The 27,668-nt window shown below is 31.3% G+C and overlaps 1 protein-coding gene across 1 annotated transcript in view; it reads right to left on the reverse strand.

Annotated features, from left to right (window-relative positions):
• Positions 1–16,509: 16,509 nt before the first annotated feature.
• LOC131853193 (venom dipeptidyl peptidase 4-like) overlaps positions 16,510–27,668 on the reverse strand; it is a 43,674-nt gene continuing 32,515 nt past the window's right edge. Inside the window, exons 8-18 of the mRNA XM_059204021.1 lie at positions 26,757–26,848; positions 25,664–25,781; positions 24,991–25,083; positions 23,460–23,593; positions 22,803–23,004; positions 21,704–21,891; positions 20,557–20,751; positions 19,882–20,039; positions 19,143–19,228; positions 18,126–18,251; positions 16,510–17,498 (exon numbers count right to left, since the gene is read on the reverse strand). Of these exons, the coding sequence (XP_059060004.1) occupies positions 17,409–17,498; positions 18,126–18,251; positions 19,143–19,228; positions 19,882–20,039; positions 20,557–20,751; positions 21,704–21,891; positions 22,803–23,004; positions 23,460–23,593; positions 24,991–25,083; positions 25,664–25,781; positions 26,757–26,848 (1,482 nt within the window). The 3' untranslated portion in view covers positions 16,510–17,408. The remainder of the gene's footprint in view (positions 17,499–18,125; positions 18,252–19,142; positions 19,229–19,881; positions 20,040–20,556; positions 20,752–21,703; positions 21,892–22,802; positions 23,005–23,459; positions 23,594–24,990; positions 25,084–25,663; positions 25,782–26,756; positions 26,849–27,668) is intronic.

The following is a 27,668-nucleotide window of genomic DNA, read 5'->3' on the forward strand; positions in this document are numbered from 1 at the left end:
TTTCTTAAAATACACTAAACTCCTTTATTATAATAGAACGACTATACAATCTATTACTTCGTTTAGACTTCTTATAAGTTGCTTACTGATTGGTAATGATGTTTGTACTAAGATTTGTCTTATCTACTACCTACCTAAACATATTATTCAAAGTCATGTTTATCTTCAGGTCACTGTCACATTTGTCAATTGATTGGAAAATAATTATAAATTAAAATAGGAGTATAATATATAATTTGCATCAAATATATATTGTTCAGCACTACTTCTCAAAACAAAGTTTATATAAATTTTCGTTAGTAAACTGTGATTAACGTAGTTGGTAATACATTTTAAAATACTTATCATATATTGTATATATATAATATAACTGTCTATTTATATGTGTAGTGTATTTGTATTTTAAGGTTTCAGTAAGTCGCAAAACGGCTGGAGCATATAGATTAAAATTATTACATAATATGTTGATAAATTGGAGTTAATATATGAGCTAAAGTAAAACAACATGCCGTCCAAAATAGTAAATTAATATTATTTTCTCATCAATTTTAAATACGCTATCTACTACTGTTAATGAATTTATTAATAGAGTAACATGGCGTCGTATAAATGCTTTATTTATTTTTGTCGCTTGATTATCATTAAAATAATTGGCCACAAATGTACACGCAAAAGATATCGGGGATAACACTAGCTGTATATAATATCACTAACATCTACATTTATACTATTTTGGTACGTCTTGTTTCTAATACCAGATACTTATATTTTCTTTTCTTTATTTTACTTAAACATTTTTGAGAATATATTCATGAAGAACATATGAAACCTATAAAATATATAATTATATGTATACAATAAAATTTTGATATATATATGAGTAAAAAAATATTGGCGTCATTAAGACATAACATCAGACGTAGACTGTAAAAGTATAACTATTTTAACCACCGAGCCGCTTGCTTTGTAAGCTGTTTTGGTAGTAGGATGCAGATTAGACACTTAGTGAAACTGCTGGATAAGAGACATGATATCTAAGTCGTCGAAATGACAATGTATGAATGGTATCATGGATATCACACGATAATGTGACGTCCTTGGTGCTGTTTGTAGAAGTTAAATACGCAGTGTTAATAAATATAGTAAAAGTCAACAGCCAAATTCACGAACAATAGACCCCGAACATACTACCGCCGGTCAGATATAAAATTAATAACCAAAGTTATTAAACTTATTTCTGGTCATATTAGTTAATACTGTTCATGTTCATAAGATACGGTTATGGCTCATCATCAACTGGTCCGTCAGCTTGCTGTACAATTTTTGTTGGCGACGGACCGCCGCGAACTCTTATGATATTTATATTATTTTTAGAACTGTTATTTTTATGTCGAGCTTTTTGATATGTCAAGCATATTCCATTAAGTATAAAAAGGTTCATATTGTGTGGTATAGAAAAAGTATAATAGCTAGTGTGTTGTATTTTTCGAAAAAAAAAACACTCATTTTAGGCTGGCTGATCATCTGGGTGAAGGATAATTCTGATCTTAAAATATAGTAGAACATTTACTAATCGTCTGCAGCTAATACAATCTAAAAAAAATGTACTACTAGTTACTAAAAGATACATCGAACAAAAGTAAGTAGTAGCCAAGTGCGATATATCAAACTTAACGTGTTAGCATTCAGAGGAAACATTCGTACGACTTCGAGGTTATGTCATAATAAAACATATTTCTGTAACAAGATATGTAGTTCGAAAACATTTCATGAAAATATATCGCGAATTCGGCTTACGAATTGTGGACACACAGATAAGTATACACCGTTATATACTAAACTTCGGGAACATATAAAAGGCTCTGTCTATACGTAACTAACTAGCTGTGCACGGTTCCCCGTGCATGAAATTTATAGCCGATATGTTATTCTGATGTATAAGCTATATTACTAGTCTAGAAATTTCATCAAAATCCGTTCAGTAGATTTTGCGTGAAAAAGTAACAAACATCCATCCATCTTTCCATCCGTACCTACTTACAAATTTTTGCGCTTATAATATGTATAAGTAAGACTACTGAATAATGAACTAAAAAGAATAAAGTACCATTAGCTCAAAAAATATGATTTCTTACTTTTTCTTAAAATCATCATGTGTAACAAAACGTTTCAATTAGTACGTCTAATAATTACAGTACCTAATTGTCAACAATATCGTTTTTAATTTAAAACTTTTGTTTTACTTTTAGCACAGATTAGATTCACACTGTACCTATTGATGATTATAAGATATCTTTATTTTTATGTAATTCGAATGGTAATCATTGACACAGAAGCATCAAGGACATCACATAATCATGTAACATGTGTTGACATTCCAGATGACTAGAGCTTCATGAACATATACCCTGTAATTTCACTGTCATTTCTCATCCTTCAATAGAAGAACAGCTTACATAGCAAGCTGATATTAGGAGTTTTATATTAAGCGTATTTTGTTGAAATCGAATCGTTTTGGAAAAGACGCTGTAAAATTACTTACAATGTAAAATTATTTGACATACGTATAGTAAATAAAAGTAGTATATAAAATTATTTGACCAATACTATATATTATATATTGATCTCACATTTATGTATGTTTTTAAGCAGATCGCATACAATTAAATAGTCTTGAATTTAATGATATGTCGTCGTGTACCTATCCCAAAACGGATTATACGGATTTAGATACATACGTTTTTAGTTCGTCAATATTACATCAGTTTTCTGGTATTAATCCGATTGTTTATTATATGAGATATATATTTTCGGGCCTCATTGGATAGCTGCCAGCCTAAAGTGGACATAACATTCACTAAATTATTGACCAGAACTCTAATAACATAGGTAAGTTATGGTAGAAACGTTGGACGGGATATTTTAGCATCGAACTTCGTAGAACCCTCATAGTTTTGAAAATTTGATGGTAAATAATATAAATTATTGTGGGTAGAATTAATTTTCAATTAGCGAATAAATTGCATGTTTCAAAGACGACATTGTAGTAATTAAATGCCCGTAATGTTGTGTAAAAAACGAAATGGGTAGGGATTTACAGACATTTTAGTAATTCTTACATAATAATATCTTGCGCGATCGATCGAAATTAGTGATTCTTTTTATAAATCTATGAGATTTATCCCTTTGCCGCAAGGCCAGGGTGGTTACATTGACCTTAAATCATTTTATTATAAGTAGAGTTTGCATGTTCACACTGGAGTTATGACGATAAGATCAATTTACATATGTATAGTTGGGTATAGATAAAAATACAAAGTAAATATTATCCATTCGCTGCGTGATGATAACCGTATCATATAACAAAGTACAGCTTAGAATAAAGTTACATAGTAGCTCCAACGAATATAGATATATAACGGTTATAATTTTAGCTAGTGTAACGTCATTCTTACCAAAGTTAGAAAAGTACAGTGTAGTTATTTGGTAATAACTATTTTTTTCTTTAAATTTATATACCTAATTACAGTGGCAACTAAACAGCAAGGGAATTACACATATACTCATACGTTCCCCTTCCAGAGAATTAAACATATATGCTATAATTTTACTGCATTATCTCAGATAAATTAATGAAATTACTGGAAAATTCAACTGAAACACAGCTTACGAAGGAAGCAGTTAGACGATTGCCATTTATCAGACTGTAGTACATAGACGAATTTTTATAGTCTTAATCTAGTCTGCAGACCAACATAACATTATAAAAATAACACAAGATAATAAAATCGATATAATTTCAAGATCTAACCCTGAATAAGAGAGATCAATCCGTTTCATGCTTGTCTTTATTTCTCAGGATTTGTAATGAAATGACGGGCGGACGCACCATCCATCTGAATTGTAAATGTTATTATTTCTGAACGGGCATCACTAACCCAGCGAATCAGCTTCTATTCTCTCAGTGGCCGGCGAAATGAATAATTGGTGAGCATCACATTCGTATATGAATATATACTGTTGATTACAAACAATATAAAACTGCAAATTAACTTAACTTTCTGTTGTAAAATCATATAAATGAAAATAAACATTAATATAAGTGTGACAGCCTCGGTGGTCTAATGGTTCAGCGTACCGCTTTACTATCCGATGGTCGTGGGTTCGAATCCTCGCACGGCACAACAACACTTTTGTAGTCATGAGTGTCATTGTTTGTAACGGTCTGGATGTTTTCTATATATAATATGTATTTATTTACAAAAAGAAATATCCATGTATTTATATCAGTTGTCTAGTGCCCATCACACAAGGTCTGTTTAACTTGGGACTAGATGGCGCTGTGTTAATTATCCTGAGATATTGATAGTTTTAATGTACAAACCATTATAGTACAGTAATGTACTACCCTAAATGACACATAAAAAGTGTCGAGAGTAAAACTAGCCGTAAAGAGAAAATAATTGCGTGTCACTTCATATTTCTGACTAACTCTCCGGTGAAGGAAACACCGATATTATTAAACAGATAAATCCTAGTAACGACCAGAATCTAGAGCTCTGTCACGTAATCACGTTGGAATTAAATAGACAGTTTTGTACAAAATCTATTTTGGATTAAGGGAAATAAAAATAATATTGCTATTTAATAAACATCACCAAAATGGTGCGGGAATGGATGCAACGACTATTTAAAAATGAGGCAGTGTATTAAATCTTTGTACAACAGCTTTTATTTGTTATTAATTTTTGTTTTTTTTTTTTATTAATAATCTATATCATTTTCAATAACATCCATTCATTTAGTTATTCATTTAATCGTAAAATAAACAAAGATACAGACAGACGGATATACTCCTACTTTTTCATTTGTAATATTAGCATGGATTAGTGTGAATACAGTCTTAATTAATATATAAGTAAGCTCTTTTTACGATATAAACGTAGTTTTTATGGTTATAACATATTTTCTTCAGGAAAACCTTTTTCGTTCTGCGTAATTTACGAAACTTTGCTACAAACATGAACTTATACAAAATCTATTTACCCTTTCATAAAACTTCTTTGCACAGTATTGGATGAAATGTAATGTTACTTATAAGTTTTTGTGGCTATACATTTTCATTGAAATAAATAATAATATTGTATGAAGCTTTCGGTACTATGTTAACATTAGGACTAACATTTATTTCAGTACGCAGGTAATATATTCATCATCATCTGCTTCATCCTTATGTTTTTCGTTTCCATTCACTAACATTTATTTCATCTTTACGCAGGTAATATATTAAATAGATATAACCTCTCTTCAACTCCATTCTTGTCACACAATACATAAAATTTCCAGTTGCATGCAGTCGTCTTTCATCCGTCGCCTTTACGCAGGTAATATATTAAATAGATATAATTCAACTAGGACAGTAATAAAATTTCCAGTATTTTCTAGAAAATATCTTAAAAACTATGTCTATTAGTTCCAATTACTAAAACATTCGAGAAGTGCAAAATTCATAAAAAGAAGTTCATGCCCGACGTTCTATTATTGTTATCTGTCTTTACAGATTGCTTTAAACGATTAGGACTTTTGCTAGCGTATTTTTGTAAATTATTTTTTTTTGTAAATATTTTTCTTTATATACAATAATGATTTACACTACTATTATTATTTTTTTCCAGAATTATGTCCATCCAACGCCACTCTAGTTTATTTCTTGATACTTCTGTAGAGTATTTCGCTGGTAAAAGATGAAATATTAACATCAATATTACCTACATAATTGGAGGACTTAGCATTTAACGAATTGGGGCATAGCCAAATTGCAATTCAATCAAATTGAATTCTGAGTAGATTTAAGCACTAAATTCATGTTTTAGATATAGAATTATTGGCAAACATATTTCCTTAATAAACGCAAATAGGTATACCCACTATATGGACATACTTTATGGTCTCTATAAGTTATATGCATATCATAACACAGTACTTATATTTAAAACCGTATTTTGTAAGTAAATATAAAATAATACGAATTTTGGGTAAGAGCATCCTATTACAAATTACTGTGTAATTACGTATTGATATAATACTAAATAGGCTTTATCCCTAAATACAATCGGTGTGAAAGATTTCTATTTAACAATTTCTTTTTTCCTCAGTTATCTGTATCCAACGTACACAGCTACTAGTCAGTTCCTGAATATTTATAATAATACTGAATGCAAGAATGTAGAATGCAATTCCGTAAATAAAATTTTGTCGCTACTAATATGTCTAATATTCTTCCATCTTTTTTACGAATAAATTATCACGAATATGTGTGACATTATAATTATACTACACAAATGTATGACAATTAAAAGAATTATATAAAATTAGTTGTAGATACAACATATCGTAACTTCATCGCAGCCCCGATGATGTCCACTGCTGGACATAGGCCTCCCCCAAAGATCTCCATGTAACTTATCTAATCATTTTGATTTGCTTCTATACACACAAAATAATATTTAGAAAACCTTCCTTTTAGAAATCGGCGCAAAAATTAACATAATAATAATGTAATAGGGACGATCCTGTCTAAAACACCTGATACCCCCACAGTCACCAAAGTGTTAATGTACATTAGCCACCTCTCTTCACAAAAGATATTGGGGTAATGGGATTGAAACTTCCATCATTTGTCTGGTCCCCGGCCATTTGTGCCATCTCTATACTAATTCCGTCTTTAGTCACATCTTTTAGTTGTTCCAGTATGTTAATTTATTAATATTTTAAACTAATTTAAATTTACTCAGTAGTTACGTTAATTTATTCCATAATCTTATAAGTACTTATTTAAATACTCTAGACTCATCGACGATGAGACAGTCTGTCAGGAGTTACCTAAATCTAAATAACTCTACAGTATATTAATAGCACTAGCGACAACAACTCGAAATGTTCAAGATGGTGCCTTTTAAGGGGTATAAAAGCGCGCGCAACTTATTATTTAATCATATTATGAGTATATTTACACGTACATACTTTTTTACTTATATTTTATGCAATAGTTCTTGATATTTAAATTTAAGTAAAACGTGTGGCCAGTATGCTACAAAAAAATCTATTTTTGAAAACCTTTTTTGTACATTTACTCACATCACTTAGAACAAAAAAGTACCTACATATGTTAAAATTTTTTTAGCACGCTATATTTGTAATCCTTTTATGTATATAAATTCATATTGAAAGTTTTGTCATCATGCGATAAAATGCCTTTTTTATTACAAAAAAATTAGTACGAAATTTTTCTCTTCTTTAACATAAGGGGAGTGCCAACTCTCATAAAACGTAGTGTCAATTGTTCTGCGCCTTCTAAAAATCATTATTTCACTTAGCTCTTTATTTGGTTTGAACTTCGTCAAATAAAATAAATAGATTCCAGGCCAAATAAAAGGTCTATGTCTGACGTCAACTAAGTGCAGGCCAGGTTTACTTTTTCTATTTAACGATGTAGAAATGTTTCATTCATTATGTCTAATTAAGGCTGTCAGTCTTTCTTCGCAGGAGAGTTTTTTCACCAATGAAGACAGATGGATCTCCCTTTACGCAACCGGGTAACGGCAGCATAATTAAGTTAAATTTCGCCTTTTTTCCGGTACGTTTTATTTAGAAGCTGAGTCAGTAATTCTTCTTGTTACCTACATGTAATGCACAATGGTAACAATACTAATTGGTATAACCCATATTTTACGGTTTTGGTAACTTAATGATTTGGTTCCTCGCACGACACTAACATTTTGTATTTGTGAGTATGATTGTTTTTTATATTTTGGGTGTTTTTTTATGTTGTGTATATATTTATAAACTATGTATTTCTATCTGTTGTTTAGTACTTATAACTATTAATTTGGTACTAGACGGCACGATGGTGTGTGAATTGTAGTGGGTTAATTGTTACTCGCAAACTCCGCTAGTATCAATTTGTTAGGGTCAAAGTACTTATAATGAAAAAATAATAAATTTTTCAACGTTATATAGCTACAAGTAACCCCAATGATCTCATTTTTGTACAGGTGTTCTGTATGCATCTCGAGGTACGAGGACCTACCTAATGCATGTTTTCGGTATTTTTAATATTTTTAGATTTTTAGATTTTAATTTTAATATAAAATGGGTTGTAAAATATTACGTTACATGTGTCATTATAAACCTCTTTATATATTATAAAATGTTTTGGAATAATGCAGTTAGAGTCATCTTTGTTTGTATCCTCATTATTATTTAACATCTAGCGGTTTAGCACACCGCTTTAATTCCGAGGGTCACAGGTTCGATTCCTAGTACCGTATAAACATTTTATATTCATGAATATGACTGTTTGTATTATATTATGCATGTATTTAAAAAAGAAAATAAGTATTTATATCAGTTTTCTAATACCCATAATACAATCTCTGCTTACTGTGTGACTAAATGGCGCTGTGTTAATTGTCCAGGCTTATTTATTATTATACACCCAGAAAGACCAAACTTCACACGAAAATAAGACATTGCTCCTTAGAGCTGGAGAAAGGTAAATAAATTAGTAGTGTTTATGTAATTGAAGGGACGTGATGCGAAACCCTAAAACATTATTCTAAGACCGGCCTTTTGTGAGTTCCAAAGCTACGTGACTGAGCTGTAGTGAAATTCGTAAATATTTTTTAAACAACTAAACCAGCGGCCCACGTAATGGAAACGAGAAACGGATGTCCGTCGCCCATAAACTTGGACGGTATAATAGTACAGATCAGTGTTTCCCAACGTGGATCCCACGCCCAACAGGGGGCATTTGATTGTTAAGGGGGGCAATTCGAAAATGGATTCTTTATTAAAATGTAAATTTCAATTTTCCATTATATATTTTGATAATTTTCTTACTGTTTCATTAACAATTTCCTAGTGATTTCTCCTTAAAAACCTATTGTTTAAGTTTCTGAAGCGAACAATTCTATTTTTAACGTTATAAATTACTAGCTGTTGCCCGCGACTTCATCCGTGTATTATACTGATACTCAATAATATATTACTAGTTTACACTTACGGCCTATTCTAAACTTTTTTGCTTCAAAAACACAATATATAACCGTTATTCAAGTGATAACAGAGTTTCTAATTATGTACAGGCATACATAAACCTAAAAAAATATAAACTATAGAAGAAATTGTAGAAAATAATTTTTAGTAAAAATATATTGCAATAAAAAATATTTTTAAATAAAAATATTTTTTTTTATATTCTACAATTTCTTCTATTTTCAATAGATTTATATATAAGTTTATTTTCATATAGGTATGTAATTATTAAAGCTATTTTTCTGTAATTATGTCACCGTGTACAATGCCATATCGATATAATCATAACTTTATGTTTTTTATGTATAAAAAATCAAGGGTCGTCACTGAAATTCACATCAATAATAATAATATTCTCTGGCTGATTGTCTGTCTGACTCGTGTCAAACTCGTATGAATTCAATGATATATTAAAGACCTCTCGTGTCGAGCGACTCATGAACGACATAATGACATGTGACACTTTTGACTACTTTCTAACTGTGATTGACATAGTAAGAATGTGTGCAGTTAAGCGAAAAGCGTTCAGAATAATTTTGTATGTTATTTACTCATTTCATTCGGATTACATCTATATTATATTAGTAAACAAATAAACTATGTTAGTAAATTATAATTTAAAGAGATATTCTCTCAGTTCATATATCTGTGTCCACTTCCAGAAGCACTGGGTCCGCAGCAATGCAACGATGTCCAGTGCCTTTGGAACCGACAATCTGACATATTTGCAATATTTGTTAGGAGGCTGTTTGTGCTCTCCCGAATTCTAACCATCAGTGATGCAGCTCTATTGCGCATTATGGCTTGAATTATCTATACGCGCTGCTGCAAACTTCTCTGATTCACTATGGAACCCCAAGGGAGCCCCAACAGCATCCCAAACCCACTATTATATTGAACTCGCAGGTTTATGTGTATGAATAGGTTTTTAGTGGATAATAATAGAATGGTACAACAGCACAGACGGATTGCACCATATCAATCAACTAAACAACCCACCTGCGCTATCGGCTTACGCTGGTGGGACACCGCCAGCCACCTTGGCAATTTCACCAGCAATTTATCACAATGGTTTCTATAGCAAATCGTGTGAAAGTCAACCTAGAGGTACATTTCTAGCCATTAGGTTATTAGTCCACATTGTTAATAACCTAAATTTCCTTCGCACATGGTATGAAGTGTGGTAAAAAAATAATATACACTATAATAATTAAAATCAGTAGTCACTAAATTACCAATACAGTACTACAATTATTATATGAGATAAGTGAGACGCTTAGTGATTTCCTATAAATCGGTAGTTCGTTCCTGATAAACAACGCAACTTTTTATCAAATTATACTACTGACTGAGTCTGGGATTCTGGGCAAAACTTAATAGGAATAATTTAAAAATAGTGAGATTAATACTATTAATAAACAATTTAACAATATTAATAAATACATACTCGCTTATTAAGACTGAATTATTATATGACCGTAATTAATAACAATCTAACAGACTCAGGTACCATGTCGTCATGGTACCTCTATGTGTAATTTTGAAGGACTAGCAATTAGTGTCGTCATCATATCACTCATTTCAAACTGTTTGACAGCTTACAAAACATGAAATAAGTCAAATAGAGGTGCTCACTCCATATTCAAACTCTACTGATGGTATTTAATCATAATAATCTCAGGACAAAAAACACAGCACCATCTAGACCCAAGTTAAACTAGCTAAAGCTTGGGTACTAGACAACTGATACAATTACATAGATATATTTTTTGTAAATGATATATTAAACATAGAAAGCACTCAGACCGATACAAACAATCATACTCATGAATACAAATGTTTGTACCGTGCGAAATATCGATCCGCGACCATCGGAAGTAAGGCGATATGCTAAACCGCTAGACCACCGAGGCCGTCAAAGGTAAGTTTTATATAAATTTTAATCTGGTCCATTTAATAATATTTTCAAGTACATAACAGGAATACCGCTTATAACTTATGCCTTGAAGTATAGAAGAAAATACTGCCAAGAAGGAATGGCGTAAAACCGTCAATATTCACTTTTCTCAATTATATGTTCATGTCAGTCTTCTTACAATCCAAGGATTATCCTGATTTGAATATATTATTTTACATGTCCTAAAGGAAATTTGAAAGTATTATCGCCAATAGGTAAGAATCTGTATATTTCTTTTATTTTCCGCAGCTTAAAAAAAGCAGCTGCTAAATTCGACAGTGTTTTGCTGGTATATTAAACCAACACGATATTTTCTTTTATTTATTATTGAAATTGTTATTTATGCTATTAAAATATTAACCACTTCCGATATATTTTATTAATATTCATTTGCAGTTATTCTTTTGAAATTCAGAAAGATTTGGCAACTGTAGTAAATTCACAGCTGCGTAATAATAAAAAAACCCTTATAAACCATGAATTAGAGATATAAGACACTTCAATACATATTATTAATAATTTGTTCATATAACAAGATAGTAAATGAATTCACCTTTTTCTCGTGCTATCATAATCTTATTAATATATATTATAAACACAAAAGTTTGTACGTATGAATGTTTATTAGTCTTTCAAGCAAAAACTATTGAAGAATAGTTTATGTCATATATCTTTCATGTACTTACAAACTGCGATATGTTACTTTTTATTGTATGTACACTAGCTGTTCCCGCGACTTAGTCTGCGTGGAATTTAACTTTATTTTTCTAAAACAAAAGTAGCATCAGTTACTCCTTATTACATCAGCTATCTGTCAATAAAAGTCAAAATCGGTCCAGCCGTTTCAGAGATTAGCCGGAACAAACAAACAGACAAAAATTTTAAAAATATTATTTTGTTGTATTTGCCGTATTTATTTATTTATATGCATGTAGTAAAAACCGGTTATTTCAATATTACAAACAGACACTCCAATTTTATTTATATGTATATATATGATGATCACTATTTTGATTTTAGTTAGTCTCGCTTTCAGTACTAAGTAATTTAGCCAGTAAATAAAAAAAATCATTAACCGCTACATTTGCTTAATGACGGCCAATTTGCTTTTATTTACGATTCCAAAGTAAGAACTATAAAATGTTTACAGTCCTACATGAATAGCTTCAATTTTATTTAACGGAGAGCGATGGTCGCAATATGATGCTTGCATTCATTGTTCATTTGGTAACAGCACATTTACAGTGCAAAAACAATGGCTCAGCCTTTATTTGACCTTTATATTCAGGTTCAAATACAAAAGGTCAGAAATGTAATGATTATTATTGAGCAGGTTCGAATAAAGGGTGAGAGTACGTGCCTACAGTTATGTTAATATTTTTGGATTATATTTTAAAAATAGACTTACCTATATAAAATGAATACAGAACTAAACCACATATAGTTATTATGAGCGACTCGCGGCGTGAATTTTTATAATCCATGGCGCTTCAATGAGTGTGCTCAAACTAGTATTCCTAAAAACGTAGGAGATGCTTAGTAACTATTTCTTTATATAGATTCTTCTAAAGTTTTGTTTCTTTGTATTATAGTTCTATATATTCATCTCTATTTAAATGGTAGGTAGGTATAATTACTTTAGAGGATACACCAACGCATTTATTAATATTATTTATTATTATCTTTAACTCTTTTAATGTAATCTTTTCATATCTATTTAAAAGTAAGACACCTTAATCGAAGAAGTAAAGACTTATTAATAACAAATTATTCCCTATGTACATAAATCAGGTACATTGAATATGTAATATTATATTATCTGTGATTGTACTATACATACGTAATTTTGTATGTACTTTTGTTATACGCTATTCCACGGGTCCATTTCTTTCACTTTTCATTCACTGTCCATATATCAAATCGCATGCCTTGATAGAATTATGTTTTTAAAGTATGATTTTTCTGATTTTTATTAGCGGACCTCTTTTATTCTAAGTATTTATTACCTAAAAAGCCAATTGCTTACCAACTTTCACTAGGAAAACATTCAGTCTGCAATGTTAGAACAAACAATCTCGGAATTACAAAAGAAAAGAAAAATAAATGCTCCGTCGGCGCTATGTTAGCGCAACTAATCATGTTTGGCAAAAGAAAGGGTCAAAGAGACACCTGCCGTCCTATTTGTCAAAGTCAAGATATATCTACAAACGTGCACAGCGGCCCGATTAACGTGCTGAATTCGATTGAAATTTAACTCAACGTTAGGTCAGAAATATAAATTAACAAGATTTGTCCCGTCGGATAGATTCAGTTATATTAATGCATGAAGCAAAAACTTTGTACACCTTTTTACATAAATTACACGGATAGAGGAGTATGAAATTTCGCACACTTACAGTTTATATAAGTATAAAGATTTTTTTTAATGCGTAGATATATTAAATACATTAAATCAATAAAGAAAACGTTACTCACACTATAGATGATATACCATAGAAGTTATAGTATTTGACAATAGAACCTTGATAATTTTCAACCTCATAATTGAAATTTAATATTTTAATCAACGTTATTATACTTCATATTTAATTTTTTTCCTACTTTCAATTTGAGTCTGTAGTTATAATTTGATTGTCAGATAATTAAGTATTTATTCATAGATAGTATTTATCTGTATATATAATTTTATACCTATATTTTTTAGACGTGTCTCATATTAGTGTACCGCCAACAATCTTCCTCTGCTTCACGCTTAACTGGTAGATAACGCCACAAGGCGTTGTTCGCCATAATATGTACATTTTTTTTGTATACTGAAGTTAAATAGATAAATTATATTATGCGTACTTTTATCGGTATTTATTTAATAAAGAAATCATAGTATATCATTAAATAATTTACCTATTTAAATAAATAAATACGTTTGATTTCCAAATCAACTTACAACTGCCCGTCTATTTTCCGTATTCATTTCGTAAATCAGCAGGCTAGCAACGGCAAGGGTTTCTCTGTAAATTGCTCCTAATTAGAAGCGTCAATCTTAGTACTTCTGCTTCTATATCACGCCAATTGGATAACTAATTGCTTATTCTTTTACTAAATTTCGTGGAACTCTAATTCGGTAGTATTATGCATTATTATTTTATTAAAATAAATATCTGTCATAATATTTTTCTATCCTTTATCGTAATTTTTTATTAGATGTCGAAAGTTAAATTTAGTTTGACTCGATAAAGTTAGAAAGTTGTACATAAAAATATATTTTAATAATTGTTTTTAGAATTTGGAACAAATAAATTATACGCAACTTTCAATCAACAGTGGCTGCGAATTATAGGTATACTCAACACACCTTATTACATATTTAGTGTCTATGTTCATTGGTAACATTAGTAAATTTATGATATCTTACGATATAATTCAGAGTGCTTCTGTGTTATCTGAAACGCCTGCATACTCAAACCATTCCGGTACGTGAAAGCCATAAATATAGACATCTCGTATGCATCGGAGCCAACTTATCTCTGCTTGTATTTGCTTGCACATGGAATATTCGAAATGGCAATTTTATGCAAATCATATTGCTTCCTACTACGTTACATGATCGGTAGAGTACACTGCCATTAAGGGTAAGTTACAGAACAAATGATTGTATAATGTATTCAGATGACTTTGTGCAAAGTGGTCTGAGCAGGTATCTCTGTATCACCTAATTCTGTTACTAAGTAGCTTTAAATCTTTGTTTCAGAATGAAGGATAAGATATGACAGTGAAATTATAATATACGAAATCATAACAGCTGAGTCTTGAGAACGAGGTTCCGCAGGCATCACGTTAAATTCTATGATATCCGCATAAACAACGTCTACTTATTATCTTACTATCTACTATAGCCGTTAGCTTAGTTGTCATTCCAGTTACGAAAAAAACGCAACACATTCAGACTACCCCGCCTGGAATAGATTTCACACTGTCTCAGAGACAAAGAGTGGTTCTCAACGCATTTTGATTGATACTAGCTTTTTGGTGCATCAGGCGACAGTAAGCGTTTACTATTAGATGAGCCGTATGCTCGTTTGCCTACGTTGTATAAAATATACAGTAAGTTTTATCTTTTATCTATTTAGTTACATATCTAATGTAATAGAAACATTGGTGTTGGTAATAATGAAAAATATTATGTAGAAAACACATTTATTAAGATTTTGTACTAAAAGTACATAAATTATTTACAAACGAACCAATCATTTCAATTGTCATAACGTTATAATTATAAGTTCTTGATTAAATTGATAACCCTGTTGTACTATTTATACATTTAATAAGACTTGTTCAAAAATATTTATAAAATGTAATGTAATGTAAATTTATAAAATGGCAATTGAAAATAAATATTACCATTGTTTTTGGCACATATATGCATATATATGTATTTTAAATCTAATTATTGACATTCTTTATTCTTTATTGTACACACACACACATAATAGAAAAAATTATACAGAATAAATGTAATGTACAAGGGCGAGCTTATCTCTAAAAAGAGATTTGTCAATAATTAGATTTAAAATACTGTACATGTCAAAATTTATTATTGATCTTGGAAACTAATATTATTTAAACTAGGTACTAGGTTTTTTGTTATTATTTGTTAATTTTAAAATACTGTAATATCAATATGAATTGTTATTGATAATTGATTGATTGATATTGTTTACGCTACTGCTTTTTTTGGCCACATTTTTTCATATTTGTCATAAAATACTGTATTACACCAAAATGAACCGTTGTTCTTATAAATGAATAACAATTATACTATTCTTATAAGTACTATTCTTAATAGGCTTTAACACAAAAAGTAGAGTATATGGTAAGCCTTAGATTGTATATTATATATATATATATTATATATATATATATATATATATATATATATATATATATATATATTATATATATATTGTATATTGATGTAACTTTCAAATATCATAATATATTCGGTAATTTCAAAATAAAAAAAAATGAAACAATCAAGATCGATTTAATGTTCTTAAACATTAAACATTTGTTTATTTCATTTATTAACGTTAATAACCGGAACAATTAATAATTAATCATTGTGGAGTTCCTTGGATGTTATAAAGTAAAAATATACGTTTTAAAATATGGCTCTTTGCGATAAACTGAATAAGGGAGTAAATACATAATGGATTATTCACCTAATAAACAGTTCATAGTTATCCTACTATCAATCGTGTAGGTACGTCCTAATTATGAGTTACTTTAACAGATACTTAGTTATTTATTTCACTAAGCAGGAAACATATTTTGAATACAAAACGTCAATGTATAAATAATACTATTATTTGATGTATATTACTGATTAAATTAAGAACCTCAATATTCTTATCTATTTATTGACATTCCATTATTTGAAAAAAAAACTAGCTGAAAGTTTCATGCTTGAAAATATTAGAGACTACGTCTAAAGTCATGGCATTACCACAGATAACATAATATGTATTACTATAGAAAAGCAACTCGCTTTCCTCGATATTATTGCGGAAATTCAGGTAATTAATTACTTTCGTTACACTTTAATGTATGATATTTCTTACATCAAGATATTTTGTCAAGTCTGATGAAGGTAAAATTTACCAACACTCGAAAAAATATTACTTGACATTCAAGTTACGTAATCGAATCTTTTTTGTAATATATTGAATATCCTAATATATTGAATACCTATGATATACAGAAAGCCGTTATATTTACACTAGTGGACAAAATAATACTCTATGATAAGACATGTTTTTACATCATTTGAAATGTTTCATATGTATAGCAATATTATTATTCAAAAATTAAAAAAAATTGGCTAACAAAACTATACAACCTAAATAGGCTATAAATTGCAATACTTAGGAATCTGATTTTACTGCTATTTATACAAACACTGGATTGAGTGAAACTGATTGACCGATTGAGTAGACTAACTTCTATTTCATAATTATTCATCAACTATACGTGAATCGAAAAATGTATATCTGTAAGAGCCTGTGGCTTTTTCAGGTTGGCATAAAATGTATTTTATTGATTTTCAAACATAACACCTAACCATGTGTCATGTTTATTTATCACACAATTATACTAGTGCTTTTTCAACTTTAATATCTAATAAACTAGGTACCTATTTTGAAATACAGTCTGTCTAATAAAGAAATATAAAAATCTATGACTTAGGAACATTCTGAATGAAATTTTATAATCTTTTATAATACTCGATCACAAAAAAAATGTCGCCAGAATATTTAAATATGACGGCCAATAAATAATTTATTTATAATACAATATATTACAATAGATTCTCCTTCAGGAATCTCTCGAGTGCGTGGTAGAGATGCGGTCTCACTCCGTTTAATCCGTGCCCTTCATCAGTGTAGCTCTGTAATAAATAAATATTTACTTAATAATAACAATAATATTACAGATATGTTAAATGTTTTTAAATATTGTAAAGCAAATTCGTTTGCATTTTTTCGTGTACCATAACTTTGTAGGTCGATAAACTAACCTAATAATTAATCTGTCATTACCAAGCTGGTACTCCTATTTTAGTTCTATATAAATTTGATCAAGATGTGACTAGTAGACTTATTCCTAATAATATGATTCAAGTCTGTTTTATTGTAGCTTGAATATTACCATCGTCTGTTTCTTTTTTCCATGAGTTTAAATTACCATTAAATATTTATTCAAGTAAGATAGTCCGCCTCGGTGGTCTAGCGGCTTAGCATACGACTTTACTTCCGATGGTCGCAGGTTCGATTCCTCGGAGAATACATACATTTCTATTGACGAGTATGGTTGTTTACATCGGTCTGGGTATTTTCTATGTATATTGTGTAGGTATATTTTTTAAAAAAAGTATTGTTATTGATTTATATTACTTATTTATACCCAAAACACAGATGCAGAGCTTCTGCATTGCTTGAAAGAAGATGGCACTGTGTCAATTGTCATAAGTTATTATTATAATTACTAATCACTACTTCATTAACTAGTGACTAACCATTTGTTCGAAGTATATATCTTTTATTTGTAGGTGGCGAGACAGTAACATGGCGTGTTGATAATGTACATTATCGTCCGCCGTTCCATGTACCAGGAAGTACCGTTTATCACGAAATGACTCCAACTGTAAACCAATTAAATAGACAACTAAGTAAATAAAACAAAAAATATAAAAGATATCCTTTTTTAGAATAATTAATAATTAACGGTAACCATCGCTTAAATACAGTAACTATATATCAAGTGACAACTGTGATGTCTCATTCAAAAGACAGATATCATGCCTTTTATCCTATAATTTTACAGTCTAATCTGCACCCTATAATTGAAATTTAGCTTACAAAGCATGCTGCTTGGGAACTGTAATAGTATGATTGTGTTACCCAGGCACTTATTCATACATTACATTATAATTATCAAGGCATATTAAGCTTATAATCCCTTGCGCCATCACATTCAAACGGGAAACAAAATTATTACGGCTTAAGCCGAGGTCGAATCTCTAGCTGTGCCTTCAGACAAAAGTCATATCCGTCAGGAGTTCTTTCTTATTGAGTCTTACTATAACCATATACGAGTATACACAGATTTCTTTTTCTTTATTTACTTAAGAGCTTAAAATCACAATAGATCAGTTTCGAACCAATGCTAACCGTAACGCTAACTATAATAACTATTATACAACCACAGAGAAGTCTGCCTGTTTAATAAGCCCTTTTTAAATTATTCTGTATTTGATTACAATTATTTTTTTAATTTTATTTGTGTTCTGCACATTTTTACAATCCCAAGTTAAAGTATTTACTTTAACTTCATAGACATAATGTCTACATGTAATTTTAAGAGGAATATGTGACTGACATATCCTGGATAATTCTTTAATAATATGTTGTCATAATTATGTATACTATTTTTTATCATGACACATTTAAACAAATATGTATTTCATTAATTGATTACATGAACGAAAAGAAAAAAAGAAGTATTTGATAAATTAGGTATTTTGTAAACTTACAGCTTCGGCGGTAAGAAGTGAAGAATCTATATAACCTTGTGGATTATTGTTAGGAGTATCCAGATAACGTTCCGTGTATATTGTATCTGGAAACAAAATTAATAATATTTAATTAATAGATCATTATTAATTATTATATGACACAGTTACCTACATTTTGGTATAGCTTTTTACATTTAACTGAAATGTCTACGAGTTGGTTGTCCACTAGTGGTAACCCTTGCATATAATGAATAGCACCAAGCATATAACGTTATCATGAGAGTTCCTCTCATGTGTTGCTATTCCGAAGGCCGGCAATTTCATTGCCTTTTTGGCCTCGGTGGTCAAGCGGTTTAGCGCTCCCCCTTACTTTCAATGGTCGCGGATACGATTTCTCCAAGGTACAAACATTTACACTGATGGGTATTTGTATCAGTCTTGGTGTTTTCTATGTATGTTATACGTATTTACAAAAAAATATGTCTAAGTATGTCTATGGGTTGTCTAGTATTCGAAACACAAGCTCGGCATAGCTTGGGATAAGATGATGGTGTGTGAGTTGTCCTGAGATATTATTATTATGTTTATAATAATTAATAATATCTGTATATAAATGTGTATCTGAACACAAATATTTGTACCACGCGAGGAATCGTATCCTCGAGCATCAGAACTAAAGCAGTGTGCTAAACTGCAAGACCACCGAGGGCATCGATCGTTATTTAATAGGATCCTATGATAGGTTTTTAGAGCTAACCGTAGAAACGCCAGTCGACAACGGGAGCGACGGCTATGCCGCAGCGGAAGACGTCTCCGCCGCGCGCCAGAGCCAGCGACGCTGCATACCCTCCGTAAGACCAGCCCCAGATGCCCGTGCGGTTACCGTCCACCCAGGGAAGGGTCTGCTGTAAATACCTGCGAAATTAACCATTAATACATTAGTATTTGTATCAGTTATCTTGTACCTATAAAACAAGTTTTAACCAGTTTAACTTGGGTCTAGATGGCGCTGTATGAATTATATGTTATTTAACTACGAGCGGCATTGCCCGAGTCGCGAGTTTGCGTTAGAAATTACCGCGACTTCAGCAGTATTGGCCTGTCCTAAAGGTGGTGTAGGTCAGGCTTCATCTCGTTGTTAGAGCGATCTATTTCGGCCTTCTTAAATGTGTCATTTATATGGGGCGCTACCTCCTTCACAACGAGCACTTTGGCTCAGTGTTTTAAGATTTCATACTACGATATCCTAAAATATCCTATAATTTTTGACGCTCAATGTCTTAAATGAGAGGCTAATTGCGGAGAATAGAGTCTATATTACATTATATCCTATAATTTCACTGTCATATTTGGTTATACAATTCAATTTCTTGTTCTGTATTCTAAGTTCTAATGTAACTGTTAAATGGTAGTTTTTGTATAGATTAAATACCTTGTAATATTGATTTGGTCTTCGATTTCAACGGTCCCAAGTTTTCGGTTGAGCGTGAATAAGTTATCAACGCCACGCAGTCCTGAGCCGCGGCCGTCAATTCTTGCTACCGCTATATTCCAGCGGTTTACTAGCGAGGTGCCCCAGTCTAACAGCCATTCTTGTGTCACGAGAGCTGTATCTGGACCAGCGTAGCTGCGAAATAGTGGATACTTAAATTAATCCAAATATCTGTCATCTGTAAGTTTATATATATATAGTCTATAAGTGTGAGTAGTAATTTTGATAAGTTTTTAATGTCAGATCACCCTGCTTCTGACCAACTATTTTATTCACAAAGAGATCGAAATTACTCTTTAATATTACATTTACTCTTTTGCTCTATATATAAAATACTCACTCTCATATCTCATATTTCTCAATACCAGTTACTTCTATTTGACCGCATTCAAAACCGAGCAGCCAGAATCACCACAAAGACGTTGATTAACGTCTTTATGGTAGACTCGAACCATTGTTTTTGCGGCGAGATATTGCATCTTTGTACATTTTCTACCACATATATCGTGGAAAGTATTCTGAGGAATTGTTCGGATTAATACTGGTTACTAAATTTCACCCTTACACCACCCGCCAAAAACTAAGATACCATCCTGATCATCTGGATAAATGGCGGTCCTCCACCGGGCGTTTTCCCAGAAACTTTTTGCCACGTTGTGCTTGGCAAAAAGTTGTTGAAACCGTCAAGAAAACCAGCGCTGCACAGCATCTTGTCAACATACGTTGAACAGGGTCCTGTTGCTGCCTTTAATTAAGTATCCTTTGAATGGATTTCTTTCGTGTAATTTAATTGGCAGCAATAAATTATTATTTTTTTTAAGGATAGAGCTTACTCCTTCTTAAAAGGCCAGCAACGCACTTGCAATTCTCATGAGCTCAGGCGGCGGTAATCACTTACCATCAACTAAGTGATTACCGCAACATACTATGTACGTGCTACATGCTATAAATAATAAAAATAAACACATATATTCGAGACATACTATGATATTGTAATATCATAGTATGTGTCATAGTGTGTATCACATAATGGTGTCAATAAATTTCTTCGTCAGAAAGTACATGATACAAATTAGTCAAAACTTACACATAAACAAGCAAAGGCACGTTAGTCAGCTCTGCGTAATTAGGTGGAGCTTGAATAAGTACATCAGCATTATGCAATCCAGATTCGGGAGGTATGGGCACACGGAACGTTACTGGAAGGCTCGGTATTTCTTCCAGTTGAGACAACAGTTGGCTATTGTCTGCCCAGGTTCGAACGTAGTCGCCGTTCTGAAATATGCATTTTTTTATCTAACAGGAATGGCAAACAAGCTGATAACCCATCTGATGGTAAGTGATAACAGTCGTTTATAGCCATAAACAACATCACGGACATCTTGATGATGTGCCATTATGCCCGTGGTAAACTCTTCCACATTACAAGCAGGAGGACGTGATAATATGTACGTAAGGTGATATGCCTTTTTTTAATTGGGTTGTTTGGGCCATTATCAGTTGGTTATACCTGTAGCTATATGTCATATATATACCTGTAGTATCTATTGTTCTCGCCTTTTTTCAGAGTTCGCTACCTAGACCCGTCAGGGACAAGAATTGAAGGATATTCTTAGGAGCGATGGTTTTATCTCCACAGGACATGGTGTAAATTTTTCGAAGGAGATATTACGTTTATGCATGAGTGGTTATGCCTTGGTAACCTGTAATTTCACTGCTATATCTTAAATCTGTTTTTAAGCACCTTGACAAATTAAATAAATGAGTATATATAAAAAATTAAAACTTTGCTATTAATTACTGTAGTGTGTATTTTATACATATAGGTATAAAATTATATAATACCTACATTTATATTATAGTGTGTTAAAGAATATGTTTCTTAAAGCGTGTATATAAAATTAGACAGTAATCTGACCACGGCGCTGTCATGAGCGCCTATCGCATTACTACCTAATTTTGATCCCAAAGGTTGCCAGTTCAAATCAGATGGATACCAAAAAAAAAATTTATATATCCAACAGAAACAACTAAAATTAACAAAATTAATCCGCGAGATGCAGAAGATTTGCCTCCATTGGATTCCATACATGGATGCCGAAAGTCGACAGTTGACAATGCAATTGACTACTTGGGATAACGTTGTAAAATTACATTACATTTATTACAAACATTTTAACACTTACAGTATTGTAGATGAATACTTGTGGTACATTCGGGCCAGCGCAGGTAATACTGATCAGGTCACCGTTGCTAATAGTTGCATCATTAAAGAGACAATTCTTGTCATCACTTAGGAGGCAAGTGAAGCATGATACTACACCAGAGTTGTTTACATTGTATATGTGCTGCTCAGATGTGTCGTTTGAAGCTGTTGCCTTGTACCAGCTGTAAATATAAAGTTACAAAATCAATTTACAGTGTATGACTAAAAGCTTTTGGTCACCGTCTATGAATATTGGATACATTGCTACCATACGTACGATAAAACAAAACGTCACATGTTTCCGTGTCATTCTACCGCGGTTTTACTGTATGTACGGTAATGACGTATCTATAGAACTTTACTACTTGTTTATACTACCAGGCATTTAGTATAGCTACTGTAAGCTCAATTATACATAGTTGAAATAAATAAGTTATTTCTGATGTGAAGTAACTTTACACGAGTTTTTGTATATAAAATCATACAAATAATACGACAGAGACAATATAGTATTTGAACTTAAAAAGACCTCACTATATTAGAATAGTTTAAGATTGGTCAAGTAGTCAGTTGATTTTTTAGTAAAAAGACTATATAATTATTGACAAATTTAATTAATGTAGTATATGAAACTTACATTACGTCATCAGAGGTCCATTTTAATATATCGAGAACAGTTTTTCCAACATTAACACGATTTTGAGTCGACCATTCGCCCGTCCCTCCTTGTGTCACTTGAACTATTTGCTTGTATCGCTCACCGTTCACTGTCTGAAAATTGACACAATGTTAACCTAAACGGTAATTAAGTAACGAATATCAAAAAACATTGTATATGCGACTACATCTGAATATAGGTATAATTTTATAAATTATCTTGACATCTGACACGTAACAATGCAAAAATCATTATATTAATAGTGAAGTAAAATCTTTGTACCTACTCCTTTTTAGGAAAATTGCACAGACTGAGGAGTATGAAATTGCGCACACTAACAGTTTATAGAGAACGAGTGCAGAATGCTAATATATTTTTTAATTATGCATAAAAAATACATTAAATCAATAAAACTAACATTACATCCGCTGCCGTGTATTTGATATTTAATTTGGCATATCAAATTAAATATTATATTATATTACTAGCTGACCCCGCCAACCTCAGAATTAAATAATATGTCGTGGATTTTTTTAAGTTTAGTAAAGCAATAAATTTCTGTGTTCGTTCCTGTCAAACAGGGTCCGTTTCCTGTTTGACAGGTCCGAACAGTTTGTATGGGAAAATAAAATTGTTGTTTTTATTATTTTCTAAGCAATTACCTCATCTTTAACATCGTTTGAATCTTCCCTGGACTTCCACTTCCACGAATATTTTAAGACTAAAATTAGCCAAATCGGTTCAGCCGTTCTCGAGTTTTAGCGAGACTAACGAACAGCAATTCATTTGTATATATAGAGATAATTCATAAATTAGTATAGTACCTGCTTTCAATTAGAGATTGTTATCACAATATCCAAATTATCCGAAATGGCAAAGTATGAACGGTTTTAGAGGAGCTTTCTCCTACGTTTATGGGATAAGAAGATTATGGGATGAACTACTTCTCGAGGATTTCTCACGTGACTACAGCATGGGGTTTTTCAAGAAGGATATATTAAGGTTTCTTAGAGTCGGCAACTCGCACGTAACACCCCTAATATAGTATCTCATGCGTCTATAGGCTACGGTAACCATTTATCATCATATGGGCCATATATATATTTACCACCATCACCATTAATTTAGCCGTATGATAATTTGCCCTCCTTATTGTATAATAAAAATGAGATGTCACATCATAACGTGCTATGTGTAGTGTCGTCTATATATATAGGTGATGGTTAACACTTGCCCTCAAGCGGGCTATCTACTTGTTTACCATTCCAATTATATATAAAATATCCCGGTGCGACATTTAAAACGCACATTACAAGTTCATAAGTAAGGCCGAAAAAGAGAATCATCACACAGTTCATTACTGTGTGAAAAATGATGTGTATATATATAATAACGAGATGACTGCGAACAGAGATGACAGGAAAAGAAAAACATATTACACCAAACCTAAATAAATAGGAAAAGGAAGTAGCCAATGATGATGATTATGGTACACAGTTTCATTACTTACTTGTGGCAAAATGGTAATGAAAGCCGTTCCTTGTTCGTTGAAAATTATTGGAATGTTGTCAATCCATCCATTTACTTCATTATATGAATATATCTGCAAATATAAAAAAAAACAAAATTATGCATTTAATAATAAATAAAAAAATTTACCTGTATTTTACCTTTAATTGGAAAGCTAAAAAAAATCTCAATTCTGCTGTATTTTAACATAATCAATGTCATTATTTTTCTTTTTGTATTAAGTATGTATTAATAACGTTAAATTAAACATTTTAAAGTATGTATCTATTATGTAGTACTTAAAGAATTGCTTAGTTTTGAAATTACCTTTATTGTACTGTATTCTATACATATTATTATAAATAAAACAATCTCTATCTTTTATTTTTATTTTTCTAAGAAGGAGTTAAATTTTAGGCCCGTTTGGTCAACACGGGCATAAACCATGCTTTGCATATTGTGACAATACTATTAAATTACTTTATATTTACATTATCACAATAATAATAATTCTGGACAATTTACACAGCGCCATCTAGGTTTTAGATATGCAGAGCCTGTTTTATAAGTACTAGACAACGGATAGAAATACTTAAATATTTAATATCATTAAATCAAACTAATATGCTAAGAGTATATATATATATACATTTATATTCATAAAAGATAAATACCCCTGCGCAGTTCGACTGGAAAGTGCACAGTTCCACAATTAAGGAGTTCTGTGCTCGGTTCGTCCATACCAATGCGATTGTGTCATTCGTCACGAAGCGCACTGGCTTTAAAATTGGCCTGTAATTGTAAAAAAAAAAGTGTATATTAATCAAATCCAGGCTTGCATCACTGATAACTAATAATTTTGTATGCACGGTATTTTTCAAGTCATTGTTTGCATATTTGTATTAGAAAATTATAATAATATATATTAACATATATAATTATATTACATAATTATTATTGCATATATTAGAAAAGTTCCTAAACCAATTTTTATGTGAAACTTTTTTTTACAAGTTGTAGTCTGTAATAGCACAGATTACATAATATTACATAGTAATAGTAATAGGAACGATAATCGTAAACAGTTGACACTAGGCTTCCAAGTAATATCGAACTCTATTCTTTGCCTGATGATGCCTCGTTTCGACGTGTCGCAATATTGATGAAGATGCAGTAACGATCGGAATTTGATTACTAATAGGGAAGGTCCTAACGCTTTCAATAGCGGCGGTCAGTTTTTACACTGTATATCTGTGGTCTCACATCTGCTAATAGTAGCGGAAATAGTATAAAGCCATTAAGTAATGAAATTACTATATGGCATCTAATTCGATAAAATATTGTTTTTATCTAAATAATAGTCTTTATCTCAAATAATAAACTATTGCAATTGCTGTTTATAATAAAATTTTAAAGTAATAATCGAGACAAAACGATCTTATAAAACAGAGAGGGCAGTGAGTCCACCTTGTCTGCTATTCCGTTATAGCCTTTATTAGTAAATTAATACGATAAAAGATCGACGACGATGATAGCACTTCAGTCCTCTACTAACAAAGTAAACATAAAAATTTGTCAATAACGTAAGAAAATAAAATAGGTGTTACAAGCATTGTAGATTGTTACATAAATTCAATGTTGGTTATAAAACATGATATTAATCTCTCTGTTATCTAATTCAATTAATAATAATAAAGCTAAAGACGCCTGCATTCAATTATTATTTTTATATTAATTTAGTGGCTTAATAATAAGTAAAAAACTTACTCGTCAATTTCGTTGGGAGCATTGAAGACTGTACTCTGGCCAGATGCCAGATCCTGAATAGTGACAGTAACTGTAGGGTTCTTTGTACCAGACTGAAAATGAATGAACACACATTGATAAAAACTATATCAATATTTAACACTCGGTTTCACATTTCAAAGATGATGTAGGTATTATAATAAGAACTCGGAATAATTCACACAGCACCATATAATTCCAAGCTAAGCAGTCAAGCGATATAGAAATACTTAATTACATTTATTTTTTGTAAATACATAATATATAGAAAACACCTAGACCAGTACAAACAAATCATACGCATTTGAAGTAAGATGTTGCATAAACCGCTAAACTACAGAGGTAACACGATAAAACGGTAAATATCACACTATAATAATTGGGAATTTAAAAGCACTAGGAGTGCGATCGATAGGCAAAATGGGACGGTTTTTGAAGATTTTTGCGCATAATAAAAAGGGGTACGATACGGTAGAGTTTGCTACTCTACCAGTAACAATTTCCTACAACTTCAATGCCTAATACATGATAACGAAGGTTCTGCTGGTGTAAGAGAACATCATGCAAAGTGATTTAGTATATACTTATATATCTCCATCGCCGGGCTATAATTTTTTATTCCTTTTGCAATATTCTAACGTCTTTTATAATATATAAGATATTATAAAAGACGTTAGAATATTGTAATTTCTTTTTTTTTAATTGGTTTATTTTATTGGGTTATTTTTGGTAAAAAATTCAAAGAATTTTTTACCAATTATCACAAAACATTTGTTCATTCATTTTGTACCCGACAATTTCCTATTTGAATAAGTCTTAAACACCCCTGATGTTTCAGGCGTCCATAGGCTACGGTAACCATTTACCATCAGATGGGCTGTGTGCTTGTTTGCC

Source organism: Achroia grisella, unplaced genomic scaffold (genome assembly GCF_030625045.1).
Source record: "Achroia grisella isolate CSIRO2021 unplaced genomic scaffold, CSIRO_AGI_Agris_v1 utg900, whole genome shotgun sequence".
Classification (NCBI taxonomy): domain Eukaryota; kingdom Metazoa; phylum Arthropoda; class Insecta; order Lepidoptera; family Pyralidae; genus Achroia; species Achroia grisella.